This window comes from Stegostoma tigrinum, chromosome 17, assembly GCF_030684315.1.
Source record: "Stegostoma tigrinum isolate sSteTig4 chromosome 17, sSteTig4.hap1, whole genome shotgun sequence".
NCBI lineage: Eukaryota > Metazoa > Chordata > Chondrichthyes > Orectolobiformes > Stegostomatidae > Stegostoma > Stegostoma tigrinum.
Window position 1 is genome coordinate 18,883,166 of NC_081370.1, and position 17,381 is coordinate 18,900,546.

General features: G+C 45.7%; 1 protein-coding gene across 2 annotated transcripts in view; it reads right to left on the reverse strand.

Moving 5' to 3' along the window:
* Positions 1 to 17,381, reverse strand: part of si:dkey-9k7.3 (circularly permutated Ras protein 1) — a 77,114-nt gene that overhangs the window by 34,050 nt on the left and 25,683 nt on the right. For both annotated transcript variants that reach the window (XM_059652013.1, XM_048545798.2), the window contains exons 3-8: positions 13,048 to 13,290; positions 12,265 to 12,393; positions 11,854 to 11,952; positions 11,151 to 11,242; positions 9,156 to 9,335; positions 645 to 695 (exon numbers count right to left, since the gene is read on the reverse strand). In XM_059652013.1, the coding sequence (XP_059507996.1) occupies positions 645 to 695; positions 9,156 to 9,335; positions 11,151 to 11,242; positions 11,854 to 11,952; positions 12,265 to 12,393; positions 13,048 to 13,290 (794 nt within the window). The remainder of the gene's footprint in view (positions 1 to 644; positions 696 to 9,155; positions 9,336 to 11,150; positions 11,243 to 11,853; positions 11,953 to 12,264; positions 12,394 to 13,047; positions 13,291 to 17,381) is intronic.

Consider the following 17,381-nt stretch of genomic DNA (forward strand, 5'->3'; position numbering starts at 1 on the left):
TTTCTAAATTGCATTTCCTTTACCTTTAGTTTGTCTTTTATTCTCCCTTGTTACATCGCTCTCCCCACTTACAACTAAACTGATATATTTGCACACACAAGCCAGCCACAACTAGGTTTGGATAGTTCATTGTAGCTCCGTTTCCAAGCCTGTGTCTCCATGAAAAACTAAAACAAAAGGAGCAAAGTTTGGCATCTTCTCAGATTTACCTCCCTGGTCAGATCTCCATACAATGTCTCTTTTCTTTGTCGTTGTGACAAACATATTTTTGAGAAAATAGGTGAGGAGTGTAGTGGGGTAGGGGGAGCAGGGAGAATGTTCAGTTATTGTTTCATGAATCTATTTTATGAGCTGGACGCTTGTCAAATGATATGCTACTGTGACTGATAATTGTTAGTTATGTACGGATATCAAATAATAATAGAAATAAGAGAACAACTGTAAAGGATGAAGACGTTATGAAGTAACAAAGTATAGTTTTATCACATACAGGATCTTTAGTGTGTCTATTTTCAAACTAGGGTTTTGAGGCAAGATATGCAGTGGAGGTAGAGGAGACCCAATATCCCAAAAATCCAAACATTCAGTACATTACCCTTCAGGTCTCCACACTCCCACTCGGAAACATCAAAGCAAACAATTACCTGCAGCCTTGATATATGAACTGTTCTGGAAACGTCATCAGCAACCTCAATCTATAAAGCAGAACAGATGGTCTTGGAGTTAGTTTAGAAATGGCTTCTTGTTTAGGTGTAAACCATCTTAATGGTCCCATGATGACCATAATGCTGCATTTCAAGAATCCAAAGCAAAGTATCACAGTGCACTGAAGTAAATCAGTTCTCTGTATTGGAAACGATTAAAGAAGTTATATGGAAATAATAATACGTATCCTCTGAAAGCAACAATTTTGAAAGATAAACATCATGATATGCTTAATGAACCTATTATATGACTAACACAATAATGCTTGATCTTTGTATTTGACGTCCATATTTTCCCACTTCGTATTCTACTGTAGAAATGTCTCAATATTTCACATATCATGAGCATTGTACAGTTCAGCGTTTCACTGGCATCAATTTTGTCAAATTATCTCTGATCTCTTCATACAATAAATACGTTTGGACTGTAGTGACAGTTACCTCGCTAAACCCAACAGTCACTGCACACCCTTCAAGAGCCCATTTCATTTGCTTTTACTGATGTCGATTCAAGGAGGAATGCTCATCTGTCATCAAAAGAAACTCTTTGCTATCCTTTAAAAAGTGTCATGAGATGACTACTATCTATCTGAATAAGCAAAGCAGTCAGGTTGGACCTCAGTTTAACATCTTGTCAAGGGCAAGGACATTCAAATAGCTACAGCTAGACAGTAGTTGGAGCAGCTTTGATGGAGATTACTTATGGGACCCAGCAGAATCCATGGCATGCCAAGCACCATAAGAATTGCTCAGGAAATTGAAACTTCTGGTAGGACAATTATCCTGTGTCTAAAATCTCCTGAAATAGCCTCATAAAGGTGGAAACTTCAGATGGTCTAATTCAGCCAAGTTTAATAGTTACCCATGAGAAGTTAGAATTTTCTACAGGAAAACAACACATACGGGCCAAATACTGAACTACAGGAGCAACCATCCCAACACCCACAAACGAAGCTGCATTAGAACATTATTCCAATGAGCCACCACACACTGCAGCACAGAGGAACTACGCAGAGCAGAAGAAAATCACCTATACAGGTATTCAAAAAGAATGGGTACCCTATGAACACAGTCTGCCGATTTCTCAGCAATAAACCCAAATAAACAGACAAAACGGGCTCAGAAACCATAACCACTCTCCCCTACATCAAAGACATTTCCGAAATGACTGCCAGACTACTCGGACCTCTTGGCATCAGGGTAGCCCACAAACCCACCAACACTCTAAAACAGCGGCTAATGAACTTAAAAGACCCTAAACAGACAACAAACAAAACAAACGTCATCTACAAAATAATAAAATGTGAGGCTGGATGAACACAGCAGGCCAAGCAGCATCTCAGGAGCACAAAAGCAGACATTTCGGGCCTAGACCCTTCATCAGAGAGGCATCTACAAAATACCTTGCAAGAACTGTGACAAACACTACATTGGACAAACTGGCAGAAAGCTAGCCACCAGGATACATGAACATCAACTAGCCACAAAACGACGTGACCCACTATCACTCGTATCCTTACGTACAGATGAGGAAGGACACCCCTTTGATTGGGAGAACACATCCATCCTAGGACAAGCCAAACAGAGACACGTACGAGAATTCCTAGAAGCATGGCATTCCAACCGGAACTCCATCAACAAACACATTGATTTGGAGCCAATCTACCATCCCCTGAGAAAAAGAACAGGAAATGACATCACCAACCCAAGGAACCCTAACCAGATAAATAGAAAGCGGGACATAATATCAGTGTTTCGTCAGAGGCTCACTGTTGATGTTACCTAGAATGGTGATGAAACATCTGGGAACAACCTTCAAGCTCAGTGAACCAGCTTATATCTGGAACAAAATAAAGACCCACTCTCTTGTGGACTGAGAGGAGGAGAGTGCTGTGTTGGAGGTGAAAGGAAGACATCGGGTTGGCTGTGCGCCCTTGCGACCAGTGGATCTCAATGCTGGCTTTGGCCTAACGCTGGTTCAGGGGAGCAGCCAACCTGCAACGATGGCTGCAACAAGTGCTCGTGCCCCAGGTCAGGGGGTCCGGAACACCATCCGTGTTTCCGTAAAGAAGGTGGATGAAGGTGCACCTGTGGACCGCACCTTCTTCGTGAAGAGTGTCCTGTTGGACTGTTGCGGGTTCGCTGCTGCGGACATTTACTGCCTGCAGGATTTCCCCGGACGAGGTTTTTACGATGTGACCTTCAGGAGTGCCAAGCTTTGCGAGCGCTTCCTGGAGGTTTTCAATGAGAAAGGAGGTGAGGGCCCCCTCTCTGTATTGACTGCTGTCCCGCTGTTTGTGATGCCAGCGCAGAGGAGCCGTTTGGTGACTGTACACATGTACGACCCGCATGTGCCAGCAGTTGATGTCCTGACCTTCCTTGGAAGGTACGTGAAGGTGGAAGGGGACCTAACTGATATCATGGACCCCTTTGGCATCTGGACCAGTAAGAGACAGGTCAAGGTGACGCTGAGGATGGGCGCAGACGGGAACGTCGTACACCCACCGTCCAGCTTCGCGATCGGTGGGAGCAAGGGCTACCTGACCTATGCAGGGCAACCTAAAGTCTGCCATGCCTGTGGTAGGTCAGGTCATGTGGCGGCCGACTGCCAAGCCACCATCTGCAGGGAGGAGGGACACCTTGCAAAGGATTGCCCTCAAGAGAAAAGCTGCAACCTTTGCGGGAAAGCGGGCCACCTCTATAGGGCATGCCCGCAGTGGGGGACCACCTATGCCCAGGTCGCTGGCAGGGGCAATGTGGGGCCAGCCCCCCCGGAGGAGAGAAAGGCACCAGGGCCCTGCAAGGACCCCACTAATGTGCAGGAGGGCCAGGTCGTGCAGGAGGGCCCAGCCCCGCAGGATGGGCCCGAGGCCAGCAAAGCGCCCCTGCAGGCTCTGCTCACCCCCGACAACCCGGAGTCGATGGAGGCGGCGACAGGCGACCCAGGGGAGTGGATGACGGTCCGGAAAGCGAGGAGGAAGGTGCATCGATGGGCCCAGGAACCGCAACCATCAGACGGGAAGAGGCAGCTACAGGGGGGCTATAAGATCTCCTCTGATGAGGGGGATTCGGAGAGGGCCTACCCGAAGCAGAAGTTAAAGATCTTGAGGGAGAAGGAAAGCAGCACCACGCTTCCAGGCGACGGGAGGTGTCCTGAGGCTCCCTCCGACACCCAGTCAAGTGCCGCTGGGGCACTGGAGGGCCCCCCGGAACTTCCAGGCGGGAAGGAGGAAACAGCGCATCCCCAGCCTGACCCAGAGCCGGACCCTCTTGCCTCCGCACCCCCGACAGGAGGATGCCACCCGGAAGGCAGCACGGACAGTTTCCTGAGCCTGGAGAGCATCCAGCAGTTAGCCCGAGCAATGGGCATGAAGGGACAGATAGAGGGGCTGGACCTTGGACTTGGGGAGGGTACTGCGGTCACTGCCCACAATGGGGGTACAAGTTGCGAGCATTAATGTGCGCAGTGTCAAGTCCACCGCAAGATGTGTATCCACGTTGGCCTACCTGACCACCATCAAGGCGGACCTCCTGTTTCTGCAGGCGTGCGGGATACCGCACCTCGGCAGGTACGGGAAATGGTCCGGCGCCTGGACCTGTGGGCCTTTGATCTGGTCGGGGGGTAATAAAGGTCGCTCCTCGGGCCTGGCTATTCTGCTGCGGAGGCGTGACTTCAACATCTCTCAAGTTCAGGAGGTGATGGGGGGGCGCCTCCTAGTGGCTGACGTCACCTACAGGAACGCTCCCCTGAGGCTGATCAACGTGTACGCCCCAGCGGTACGGAATGAGCAGTTGGCCGTCCTGCAGCGGCTTCCACCCCTGCTGGCTATGCCCAGGCCGGTCATCCTAGGCGGAGACTTCAACTGCATCATCAATGCAGATGGAAGATCCGGCGTGGGGACAGTGGGTGGGGGGAGTCAACTGGACGTCACGTCCAGACTCCTCATGGGCACGGTGAAGGACGCCAAGCTGCTCGACGTCTTCAGCACCCCTGCAGATGGAGCGCAGCGGAGGTACACCTGGTTGCGGCCAGACGGGTCTATTAGCTCAAGGATAGACTTCCTGTTTGTGTCACGGGCGTTCTCGGTCAGGTCCACCGGCGTCGAGCCGGTGTTCTTCTCTGACCACTGCCTCCTGCTGGCCGACTGTCACTTACAGGACGACCAGCCGGCCGGCAAGGGGACGTGGAAGCTCAACACTACTCTGTTGACCCCAGAGAACGTCGAGGAACTTAAGAGGGAGTACGCCGGTTGGAGAACCGTGAAACCCCTCTTTGAGTCTCCGGGCGACTGGTGGGAGACGGTGATGGAGAACATCAAGAGGTTCTTTGTCCTCAAGGGTGTTCGGAAGGCGAGAGAGAGGTGGGGAAAGCTGTCGTGACTCCAGAAAGGGTGCAGAACCTGCTCCTTCTGCAGTTGATGGGGATCGATGTCACGGAGGACCTCCGCGAGGTGAGGGGCCAGCAAGCCTCGCTCTTCGCCGCGGAGGCCTCCAGGATAATCTTCCGGTCCAGGGTCCGCTCCGTGGAGCAGGACGAGACGTGCTCGCGTTTCTTCTTTCAGAAAGTGCACAAAGAGAGCTCTGTGCTTAGCCGGCTGAAGGAGGACGATGGCTCGGTGACGTCGTCTCGGCCCAACATTTTGAGGATCAGCAGATCCTTCTAGGACTGTACGACACGAAGCCCACGGATAGCACGGCCTTCGAGTCGTTCCTGTCGTCTATCACGGAGGTCTTAGATGACGGCACGAGGGAGTGGCTGGACTGGCCGATATCCCTGGACAAGCTGGCCAGAGCCCTCAAGCCCGTGGAGAGGAATAGGACTCCCGGGAGCGACGGCTTACCGGTCGAGCTGTATTCCGCTCTGTGGGACCTGGTCGGCCAGGACCTGCAGGAGGTGTACGATAGTGCGCTTCGGGCAGGGGAAATGTGCAAGTCTATGAGGAAGGGCATCATCACCCTCATTTACAAGAGGAAGGGGGAGAGAGAAGAAATTAAGAATTGGCGTCCCATTTCACTATTGAACGTGGACTACAAAATCCTGGCCAAGATCATAGCCAACCGGGTCAGGTCTGTCCTGGAGTCGGTGATTCACCCTGACCAAACCTGTGCTGTGCCGGGCAGGAAGATCGCTGAGAGCCTCGCGCTCATCAGGGATACGATCGCCTACATACAGGACAGGCGGGTGGACACCTGCCTCGTCAGCCTGGACCAGGAGAAGGCCTTCGACAGGGTCTCTCATGCTTACATGGGGGACGTCCTCTCCAAATTGGGGCTCGGGGATGGCATCCGCAATTGGATCTGGCTGCTTTACGCCAACATCGTTAGCGCAGTCTCGATCAACGGGTGGGAATCGGACAGTTTTCCTGTTAGATCTGGAGCCAGGCAGGGCTGCCCGCTCTCTCCTGCCTTGATCGTGTGCTGTGTGGAGCCCTTCACCGCATCCATCAGGAAGGACGTGAGCCTGAAGGGCATGACTATCCCAGGCAGTGGAGGCCTTCAGGTCAAGACCTCCCTGTACATGGACGATGTCGCCGTCTTCTGCACCGATCGTCGGTCGGTGAGTAGACTATTGGACATCTGCAGCCAGTTTGAACTGGCCTCAGGTGCCAAAGTCAATAGGGGTAAGAGCGAGGTCATGTTCTTCGGGAACTGGGACGACCGCTCCTTCATCCCCTTCACCGTCAGGACAGACTACTTGAAGGTGCTGGGTGTTTGGTTTGGTGGAGCTGGGGTGTGCACTAAGACTTGGGAGGAGCGTATCACCAAATTGAAGCAGAAGCTGGGCAGGTGGACGCTCCGGTCCCTCTCCATCGCAGATAAGAACCTGGTTGTCAGGTGCGAGGGGCTTTCGGTACTGTTGTATGTGGCACAGGCCTGGCCTATTCCCTGGACCTGCGCCGCTGCAGTCACCCGGGCCATCTTCCACTTCATTTGGGGGTCGAGGATGGACCGGGTCCGCAGGGACACCATGTACAAAGACCTGGAAAATGGGGGAAAGGGCGTACCGAATGCCACCCTTGCCCTGACGGCTACCTTTGTGTGCGGCTGCATCAAGCTGTGCGTAGACCCTCAGTACGCAACCACCAAGTGTCACTACTCACTGAGGTTCTACCTGTCCCCGGTGTTGCGAAGGATGGGCCTGGCCTCGTTGCCACGGAACGCTCCGAGTAGTTGGACCGTTCCGTACCACCTGTCCTTCGTGGAGAAATTTTTGAAAGGAAACACCTTTGACCACAAGGCCGTCAGGCAGTGGTCAGCACGTAGTATCCTCGAGACCCTTCGGGAAAAGGAGAGGGTGGATCCCGTCCTGTGATTCCCCACGCAGACTGCCAAAGTCATTTGGCAGAATGACTCATCGCCAGAACTTTCAAACAAGCACAAGGACATTGCTTGGCTGGCAGTGAGAGGGGCTCTGCCAGTGAGATCCTTTATGCATGCCCGGAATCTCTGCGCCACCGCACGCTGCCCTCGAGGTGGCTGCTGGGGGGACAAGACTGTCGATCACCTCCTTCTGGAGTGTGCCTATGCGCAGGAGGTCTGGAGGGGGATGCAGTGGTATTTGTCGAGGCTCGTCCCGAGCAGCTCCGTGACGCGGGATTCCGTGCTCTATGGGCACGCACACCGAGGCCAACATCAACTGCGCCTGGAGGACCATGAATGCACTGAAAGACGCTCTTTGGTCTGCCCGCAACTTGCTGGTCTGCCAGCTGAAAGAACTGACCCCGACCGAATGTTGCAGACTGGCGCACTCCAAGGTCCAGGACTACGTGCTGAGGGACGCACTAAAGCTTGGGGCAGCCGCCGCCAAGGTGCGGTGAGGAAAGACCACGATGTGAAACACCTTGTCCAGAATAGAAAAAAGGGCCCTATCTGGTACCTGGGCCCAGCTGGCGCCTTCCCCAACTGGTCAGGGGGCCAACTGGGACTGTGCGGGGTGACCACTGCCGGGGTATTTTCTTTGCTTTGTTTTTTTTTCTTCTTTGTTTGTTTTTTTCCTTTAGTTGATGTATGTACCCCCTGGGTAACCTGGAGCGGCCTGCATGACTGGGTAGGTGTATAAATATGTTTTATTTTTTGTACATCTTATGAATGACGTATATTTTTTCAAAAAAAAGGTGACGAAATGTCTGAAAACTAACCTTCCAGCTCAGCGAGCAAACTCACATCCAGAACCTCAATCTGAGCTACAAATCTTCTCAAAACTCGCTAGTTAGAATATTATAAAATCCTGGAGAACTATGCAACAGAATCTGTAACACCCACTCAACACCACCACTACCCTTCTCTCAACACACACACACACACACACACAAACACACACACACACACACACACACACACACACCACACACCACACACCACACACCACACACACACACACACACACACACACGCGCACACACACGCGCACCATACATGCATACCCCCACACACATGCAGCACACACGCATACCCCCACACACATGCACCATAAACACATACTCCACACACATGCACCACATACACATACCCCCACACACATGCACCACACACACATACCCCCACACACACATACCCCTACACACATGCACCATACACATGTACCCCACACACATGCACCACATACACAAACACCCACACACATGCACCACACACACATACCTCCATGTACATGCACCACACACACATATCCCTATACATATGCACCACACACAAATACCACCCCACACAAAAAACACTCACACACACACACACACACACACACACACACACACACACACACACACACACACACACACACACGCAAACCAGCCTGGACCACATGCTCCTCACCCCAAAGATGCCTCCGCCCAAACTTCACATTGCCAGAGAAATAGTATATACATGCTAAACATAGTCATAATTATATATTCTATATTTTATAGGATTAGAATTACGGTGAATCAGTGGTTAGCACGTGCCAGGGCCCCGGGTACAATTCCAGCCTCGAGCAACTGTCTGTGTCAAGTTTGCACATTCTCCCCATGTCTACATGGGTTTCCTTCAGGTGCTCCAGTTCCCTCTCACAGTCCAAAGATGTGCAGGTTAGATGGATTGGTCAAGCTAAATTACCTACAGTAACCGGGCATATGCAGGTTAGGTGGATTACCCGGGATGGGGGGGGGATGAGTCAGGGTGGGGTGCTCTTCAGAGAGTTAGTGTGGACTTTTTGGGCTGAATGGCCTGTTTCCACACTGTAGGGATTCTAACTTCTAAATACAATAATATGACTTTTCCCAATTTTTAAGTAGCTTCATTACTAAAATGTTAAGTGTAATCCTATGTTTAGTGTTGTTATTGTAAATGCATTGGTTGACAGTGGGCATTGCCATGCAATGTGATGATGCTGTAGCTGATGAAGTTACTTCCAAGAGTCAAATGAATTTGCTTAACAATTGGGAATCTCTGAGAGACCCCAGGAGCTTTCCTTACCTCATTTGTTGCACACATGCTTCCAGAGACATCAATGCAGAAAACAACCAATGAGTCATCCACGTTTACGTAATCTTCATTGACAAACCCCGAGAGATACATGACATCTTGACTGTTGGGTATCGTACTGAAGGATCGAGTGACCACATTATGTTTATTACAAAATTCGCAAGGCCATATCTGGATAAGGAAGAAAAAGGCCAACAGTTTGACATTTAACAGAAAGGTAATGTGGATAAACAGTTACTGATAACTCATAACATTAAGTTAGAGTTTGGGACACCCCATGCTGGAGTAAGAATAACAGGCCTAACCTGTAACCAGACTAACCTTAAAATGGGCATGCCATTTAATCACAACTATTTAACATATTTTGTTCAATTTTGTACTTTGCCAGTTGCGATGATCTTTAAATTTGAAATAGTAAAGGAAATTCCTAATTTCTTTAAAATTCATGGAAAATCCATAATTGTTTCAAAACTATTTGAAAAGGACCAAAAAAACTGTGGATGCTGGAAATCAGAAACAAGAATAGACATTGCTGGCAAAGCTTAGAAGGCCTGGCAGCATCTGTGGAGAGAAAACAGAGTTGACATTTCAGACCCGAAATATAAAGTCTGATTTCTCTCTGCAGATGCTGCCAGACCTGCTGAGCTTTTCCCGCAATATCTGTTTTGGAATTGAAAAGGTCATTTATAAGTTAGTACAAGTTGTAAAGCGATCAATGGTGATTTTCGTGGATAATAAGAAAATACATGTCAACTGTTGATCCTGGACACGGATACAGTACCAACAAGAAGGAGGTTATCAGTGATAATGGGAACTGCAGATGCTGGAGAATCCAAGATAACAAAGTGTGAAGCTGGATGAACACAGCAGGCCAAGCAGCATCCAGGGATGCCTAACCTGAAGAAGTTACCCTCCTCGCTCTGGAGCTTTTGTGCTCCTGAGATGCTGCTTGGCCTGCTGTGTTCATCCAGCTTCACACTTTGTTATTAAGAAGGAGGTTATGTTGTGGAAACCTTTTGGCCAGAGACAAAGGGGAACGAGAGGTAGGCAGAATGAGACAGAAGACAAAGAAAGAAGAAGGAACACAGAATGTGTGAGAGCCAAAATCAGGAAAAAAAACTCTATGAATAGGTCAGTTTTCATTTTGACAGGAAGCAGAAAAATAGAATTCCAGAAGCTCTTGGAGAAGTGTCTTATGAATGACCTAACTGGGACTGAACCCTAAAAGTGGCTTAAGTAGGTTCAGACATGTAAAAAAGCTGAAGGTTAGTACAAAAGGACCAGATTGTGAACTCAGTATTGTTGATTGTATGCCCTTCAGGACTGGCATGACCAAGTTTGTAGATGTAATCTTTGTCAGTATCAACTGTATTCAGGGAACTCATACAATTACCAGTGAACACAATGGAAGGGCTGAATCGATTGGGTGGGTAAATGATCATTTCTGTGTATCAGAGGCTGAGTTTGAGAACTTCAGAATGCAGAAACTAGTGCTCACGTCATTTGCCTTTTAAGATATTTACTAATCAACTGGTTCTGAGACCTTAATACACTTATCTGGAGAAAGTGGGACTTGAACAAACGTCTCCTGGCTCAGAGTTAGAGACACTACTACACCATGATAGCTGCTCATTTTTAAAAAAATTTGTGTTAAATTAATTCTGAGTCTGATTCATGTTAATGTAATAATTACAATAAGTAAAATCTTGTTTGGTGATCTTTTGATGGTGGCTCATGATCATGAAGTAAATTAAAATGGCATTAGCTTCCTTCTCAATTGAAACTGTTATGAGGCTTCCTGTTACAAGTTCACAATCCTCAGTAATCATGCAACATGGGTAATCCAAAATTGTTAACTGAGGAATCACAGCAGTGAGGACTGTTATGTATCATGATCTTTGAATTATAGGACTGATGCTTTTAGAAAGAATCTAGATTCCCAGCTATGCCCAACAACCACCACGATAGCACTGCTGTGGAACTCACAATATCTGCATATTTTTGGTGAATCCGACTAATGCTGGACAAAGCTGCAGAACACCTTTGGCAGTAGATCGCTTTCACAGTTTGGCTTTGCACTGTAACACAGCAGAAAGAAAGAGTTCAAGTTCAGTCTGATTCAGTTGGTGCCAAACTCACATCAGAATTAACAGTCAGTTCCAACAGCCTTCAATTCCATCCAATGATTTGCTCAGACTGGCTTCTGACCCACAGCAACTGATCAGGATTTGTTACAATATCCTTCGATGAACTTTCAACCCACCTCTTTGAAATTGACAATGCATATTCAAGTGAAATTAAGTAGGTTCTCCCATGAAACATTAAGAAGATGAAGCATGGGTTAAAATACTGACCAAACACTAAAAAAATCTGTTAGCATGCATGAAAGCAAATTTGCCAGACAGACCTAACCACAACAACAGTCTCCGCACTAGGAAGTCACTATATATGGATAGTTTTACTGTGAAATGTATTTAGGTGCTTCTATTTTTTTTAATGATCTAATGATTCACAACAACAATTATGGATTTAAATATGGGATGGTTAAGATGTAAAACCAGCATTGGGGTAAAAATAGTTATACATTTTCCATCTTAGTGTAAAAGATCAAAGGATTTGGCCTGCAATGAGCATTTGGATCCCTTTACATTTCTGTGTAAAAGAGCATTAAGCCTGGTCATATACTTACCATTACTGATATCTACCAATTTTCCCAGGTTAACAGAGACCACGTTTACATTAGCTTTCTTGCTCGGGTGAGAACCAGAGTTCTTAGGGGCTGGAAAATCTACAAGAATACAGTGACATTGAAATATTAAAACTCACCCTATACTCTTATTATTACATTAATCAACAACTTACAAAGAGGATAGCAACAATTTTAATCAACTCAATAATTCAATAAACTCAAGAATGAAACAGTGGAGCAAGAACAAGTAACATAAAGGGCCAGGAGTAAGTTACGTATGTTCCAGATCACTCCCAGAGCTTTAATTAATTACTTTTAAACTTTAGTTACTCTTATTACATGGGCAGTCAAGTTGCACAATTCAATCATGTTAAGAAACAACATAATTTTATTTATTTTGAGCCAACCTACTTCGTTTAGGCCTTGGAGGAGGGACCAGAGGGGGTTCATTCAGTGAACACGGCAGAGTTGCAGACAACTGACGTGTACTGAAAGAATTAAGACGTGGAGGCAGAGGTGGAGCCTGGTTGTCTTCCTCATCTGATAACACAACACAGAACATAAATGAAAACACTGAGAATATATAAAATTCACCTTTCATTCACTATCATCTCATTTGTCATAACATTATTTGCAAGTTTGCCCTTTTCTTGGTTCTCTTTCATTGGGTTTTAAAAATTTCCCAATCCTCTGGCTTACCTCTAGCCTTTGCTACATTGTGTCCTCCCAGCATCACTATGCTTGGCTTATTCTCTACTTAGAATCCTTCTTCCTCACGAGGATGTATTTTCATTGCAGGCATTTGATGGCATTATCTATGACCATGATCAGACACCTTCCTGATCTGGAGCTATCTTGTCGTTCCATTATAGTCAGTGTGTCAAAATCCTGGAACTCTGCCCCTGACAGGTCTGTGGATGTTCCTACACCATATAAACTGCAGTAGTTTAGAAAACCTGTTTACGTCCCCTAACTCAAGAGAAGTTAAGGATTGACAATAAATACTGGCCTTGTCAGTAGTTCCCACATCCTATGAGTAAAAAAAAAATACGGCTCCTTATGTGATAAAATGCATTTTATCTAAAGTGCTCAACCTTACAGGCTGACATCTGTGATCCTTCCTGACTGTTTGAGACTGGAATCACAAGTCCAAGTGATTCACCTGAATTGATACCGGAAACAAAATGTCTTTACCTATTGGTGTTGATCTTTTGCTTCTGGCAGGAAGTGTTGGATGTTTTGCTCGGTTCCCATGTGAAGATTTTGGAACAGTAGCATATACACAGTTATTCTCATCTCCACGTGATTGGAGGAATCGGTTGTCATACTGATGCAGACCGTGACTGGCCTGTATTGGTAGAGGTCTGAAGCTTGTGCTCGAATATGTTTGATTTTCGACAAGATCTGGAATAGAAGCTGGTCTGTCATGTCTTTGTTCTGTAATTGAATACAAAGAGAACATTGGTCAACACCTACAAACTATTTATTTGTTATACTTCAGCCAATTTGAATGACTCCACCTGATGTCAATAAGCAGCCGAGTGCACTGCACACATTAGAGACTGACAGGGTCCTGGCTGTACAGTGGAAAATTTGGGCTTCAGACCTAGCCATCCCTCAAAAGAAGCTGTTCCAGAGATCCACATCCAGCATCTGTGGGATTGAGAGCTGGCATTCTCTGAACACCTAATTGCTTGATCAGCCTGTGAGGTGAGGACACATTAAATTCAGACCATTGCAAAATCGATTAAAGTGCCTTCTACTTAATCTGGGACTATAAGGTGCCTGTTGTGTAAAGGGTGTGGGAATTGAGCATCTCCAGAAATAGAGATTGATGCAATAAAAGCACTCTGCAAGGTCTGTGATGGGGAATATACCTACGTGATCTTTGTGGCTTGTGAAAAAGTTACTGAGCTAAGTAAGACAACGTCACCATGCTCATGGGACAATTGGAAGGGATTGAGAATGATAAAATGTACTGTAATTATATACTGGCATCTTAGCATACTGAAAATTCTTTGGTTATACTATCTACTTTTGTGTATATCCTTATACTGTCACCTCTATGCATTTTTGCCTCACTGATAATATTACTGAAATGTAACAATCAAAGAAAGCAATGGTGTTTTCAGTGTGAGAAAATTATTGTATAGGAAAACTATTGTCAGAATGGTGGAATATGATGTTTCAATAAAGCTTGACCCTGCACTGCTACAACTGAATATATCATTATTACAGTGATTAAAATAACAAGACAAATTAGAACAAGCAAATAGTCTAATAGAATCTCCAGACATTATGGACAATTGTCCAAGTGTGGCCTGTCCACAAATGGAGGACTGATCCACTATGACCAATGACTACACATGCAAGATGATGCAAGCTGTGGCTAACAGTGATACAAAGTGGCACTTACTTGCTTTAACCTATGCTCAGACTGGATTACACAAGATTAGTACCAGGCATCGGGAATATCCAACAACAGAGGGTCTGACCTCTTCTCTATAATATTCAACAGCATTAACATCATTAAATACCACCAGTAATGAAAACAATGGTGCTACTAGAGAATGATAAATCTTAAAGTTTTCAAGGACTGTTCACTGCAGGATCCCATTTCAATGAAAATAGTTGAGAGTATTGCTGAGGCCCTAATTATTATTTTCTAAAATTCTCTTGAATTGGGAAGCCTGCTTTAGATTTGAAAAGAGAACATGTCATTTCACTTTTTAAGAAAGGTGACAAAGGAAAACTACAGAATTATAGATTTAACGTCTGTTTTTGGAAATGTTTTAAAGAGTCTTTATTAAAGGGCAGCCTGACTGAATACCTGGAAAATTTTCAATACTCAGCGAGAGATATAGATTTATAAATGATAGCTCATGCCTGATAAATCTGATTGTATTTTTTTGAAGTTTGCTAAAAACAGACTTGAAGTTGAAGCTTTTTTGTGTTTCATCAGGACTCAAACACAAGAAAACAGTTTTAGATAAGAAACAATAATGTATACAGCATGAAAAGAGTGTGCTGATTGTTTGGGCTACAGTTAGCATTGATATGCAGAAGGAACTGTTAATTGTCAGTTAAGTCAAACCAGGCAAGTTCATTTATCAGGGCATGGCCGAAAGGGATGCAGCAAGGTTGACTTGTCATTTTAGTACTTTCCTCAGCAAACAATACGCAAGGCATGGTCATGTTCCCTTTGCCTTCAAAAAAAAAGTCCCATATGTGAATAAATGTAGATTCTATGACATGCCATTAAATCACACCATAGGCCTGGTTGATAATCTTAATTTGGTTTCCTGTGTAATTCCTAATTCAGTCAGCATTATTTAGTCAATATTGTCTAACAGTAGAATTATACCTGATGTTGTACTCTACATTCTGAGTTTCGCAAACAGTGTTTGGTTAAGATAACAAAGTGTGGAACTGGATGAACACAGCAGGCCAAGCAGCATCTCAGGTGTTCAAAAGCCGATGCTTCGGGCCTAGAAGGGTCTAGGCCCGAAGCATCGGCTTTTGTACTCCTGAGATGCTGCTTGGCCTGCTGTGTTCATCCAGCTTCACACTTTGTTATCTTGGATTCTCCAGCATCTGCAGTTCCCATTATCACTGATACAGTGTTTGGTTAAGCACAGCTGGCATGCTATCGGTTGCAGACACTTGTTAGACTGTTAGGGTTATATAGGCAGTTAGTTAGCTGCACAGCTGGTTTGTGGAGTGAATGTTCAGTTCCTCCAATACCTGAAGCTTTCAACCTCTCACAACATCTGAGGTATAGTGACACTTAGGTTAAACCAGCACCAGTTGTCTCTAATGAGTGGACTGATGGTTACTTTACTTCTACTTAAGGATTAAATAGGGATTTTTATATTCACAGTAAAACATAACAAGCAGACTTCACCACATGAACCTTGTACCAGATGACTCTTGTGCACCCTTGAGGTTAGTGTCAGCAGGAATCTGTAGGTGAACCTTGTACAAACAAGAAGTTAGTGTTTACAAAACATTTCAGAAATGTGTTAGAGTCAGACGATCTTTACAGACAGGAACGTGACAGTTACCGATGATGAACTGGTCAAAATTAGTGCCAGGCCACAATAAGACTAAGTAATCCTTAATTGGATGAAGAAGACATGAACACCATTGAACTGTGATCAAGATTAGATATTTATTTCTTCTGTTTTTATGAAGGAAGATTGGAATTCAGATAATGAAGATGTGTATGTGACCAAAATTGTATAAGAATATGGAATTTCTCTGTATTTCCAAGAGTCTTACTTAAGTTTGACTGAGTGTTGATCTCCTGCGTTCAGTTGAATAAATGGTCACACATCTTAACTTGCTCACCTGTGGTCAACTGTGTGGCCTGATTGGCTGGTAAGCATTCTACATTAGGGACTAGACTTAAAAAGTAGTAGATTCAAGAAGGAGTATAATAATTTAGGAACTATGTTCCCATTATCACGATAAATTAAAGCTAGTTAACCATATTGGAAAACGCAGTACAGGTAGTGTGTTGTTCTCGCTGATGTGGGAGCTAATGGATCCCATTACAAACTACAGCGACAATATCAGCAGTAAGTATCTGCAGTTCAAGGAACTTTGGCTGAGAGTTGGTGAGCTGGAACCTGAGTTTCAGATACTATGGCACATCTGGGAAGGGGAGAGCTTCCTTAACACTGTGTTCAGGCAGTCACACCATGTAGCTTAAATATTTCAAATTTGGCCTGTTGTCAGGGACACGAGTGTGCAACAACAAATTCGGCAGGTAGAGCGATCCTGCACATAGCATTGGGAGAGCCTCAGCTCTTAAATTTGTCCAACAGGTCACAGGTACTTGCTCACAGCATGGATGAGGAAAAGGACTATAGGGAGGATGGACAAACTGACCAGTGCCCCATGGTCCAGGAAGTCACTCACATAGGGGGAGTACAAAGAAAAGTGATCACTGTAGGGGATTCTATAATAAGGGGAACAGATGGTATCCTTTGTGAGCAGGATTGAGAGCCCTAAGGGTATGTTGCCCACCTGGTGCCAAGGTAAAGGACATCTCAATTCAGCTTGAAAGAATACTGGAGAGGGAGTGGGAGGATCCAGTTTTTGGCACCAACAAGATAGGTAGGAGGCCCTTTTTGGGCCATATCAGGAATTAGAAACACAATTAAAAACAGGACCATAAAGGTTGTAATGTCTGTATTATTATCTGAAAATTGGCAAAAATAAGAAGATTCAAGAAGCAAATACATATTGAAAGGAAGGGTGTGGGAAATTAGGGCTCCATTTCTTGGGCACTGGCATTGGTATTGGGACAGGAGGGAATTTTACTATTGGGAGAGCCTCCACCTGAACAAATCTGGGACCAGAATCCTAGAGGGATGGCTAAAAAGGATGGTCGCAAGGACTTTAAGCTAATTAAAGGTGAGGAGGACTCCGGAGAGGTTATTAAAATTCCCCATAAGAAATAATAGGACAGGGAGTATGGAAAGGGTCAGGAATCCAACTTCAGGCACAGCAGATAAGGGGAC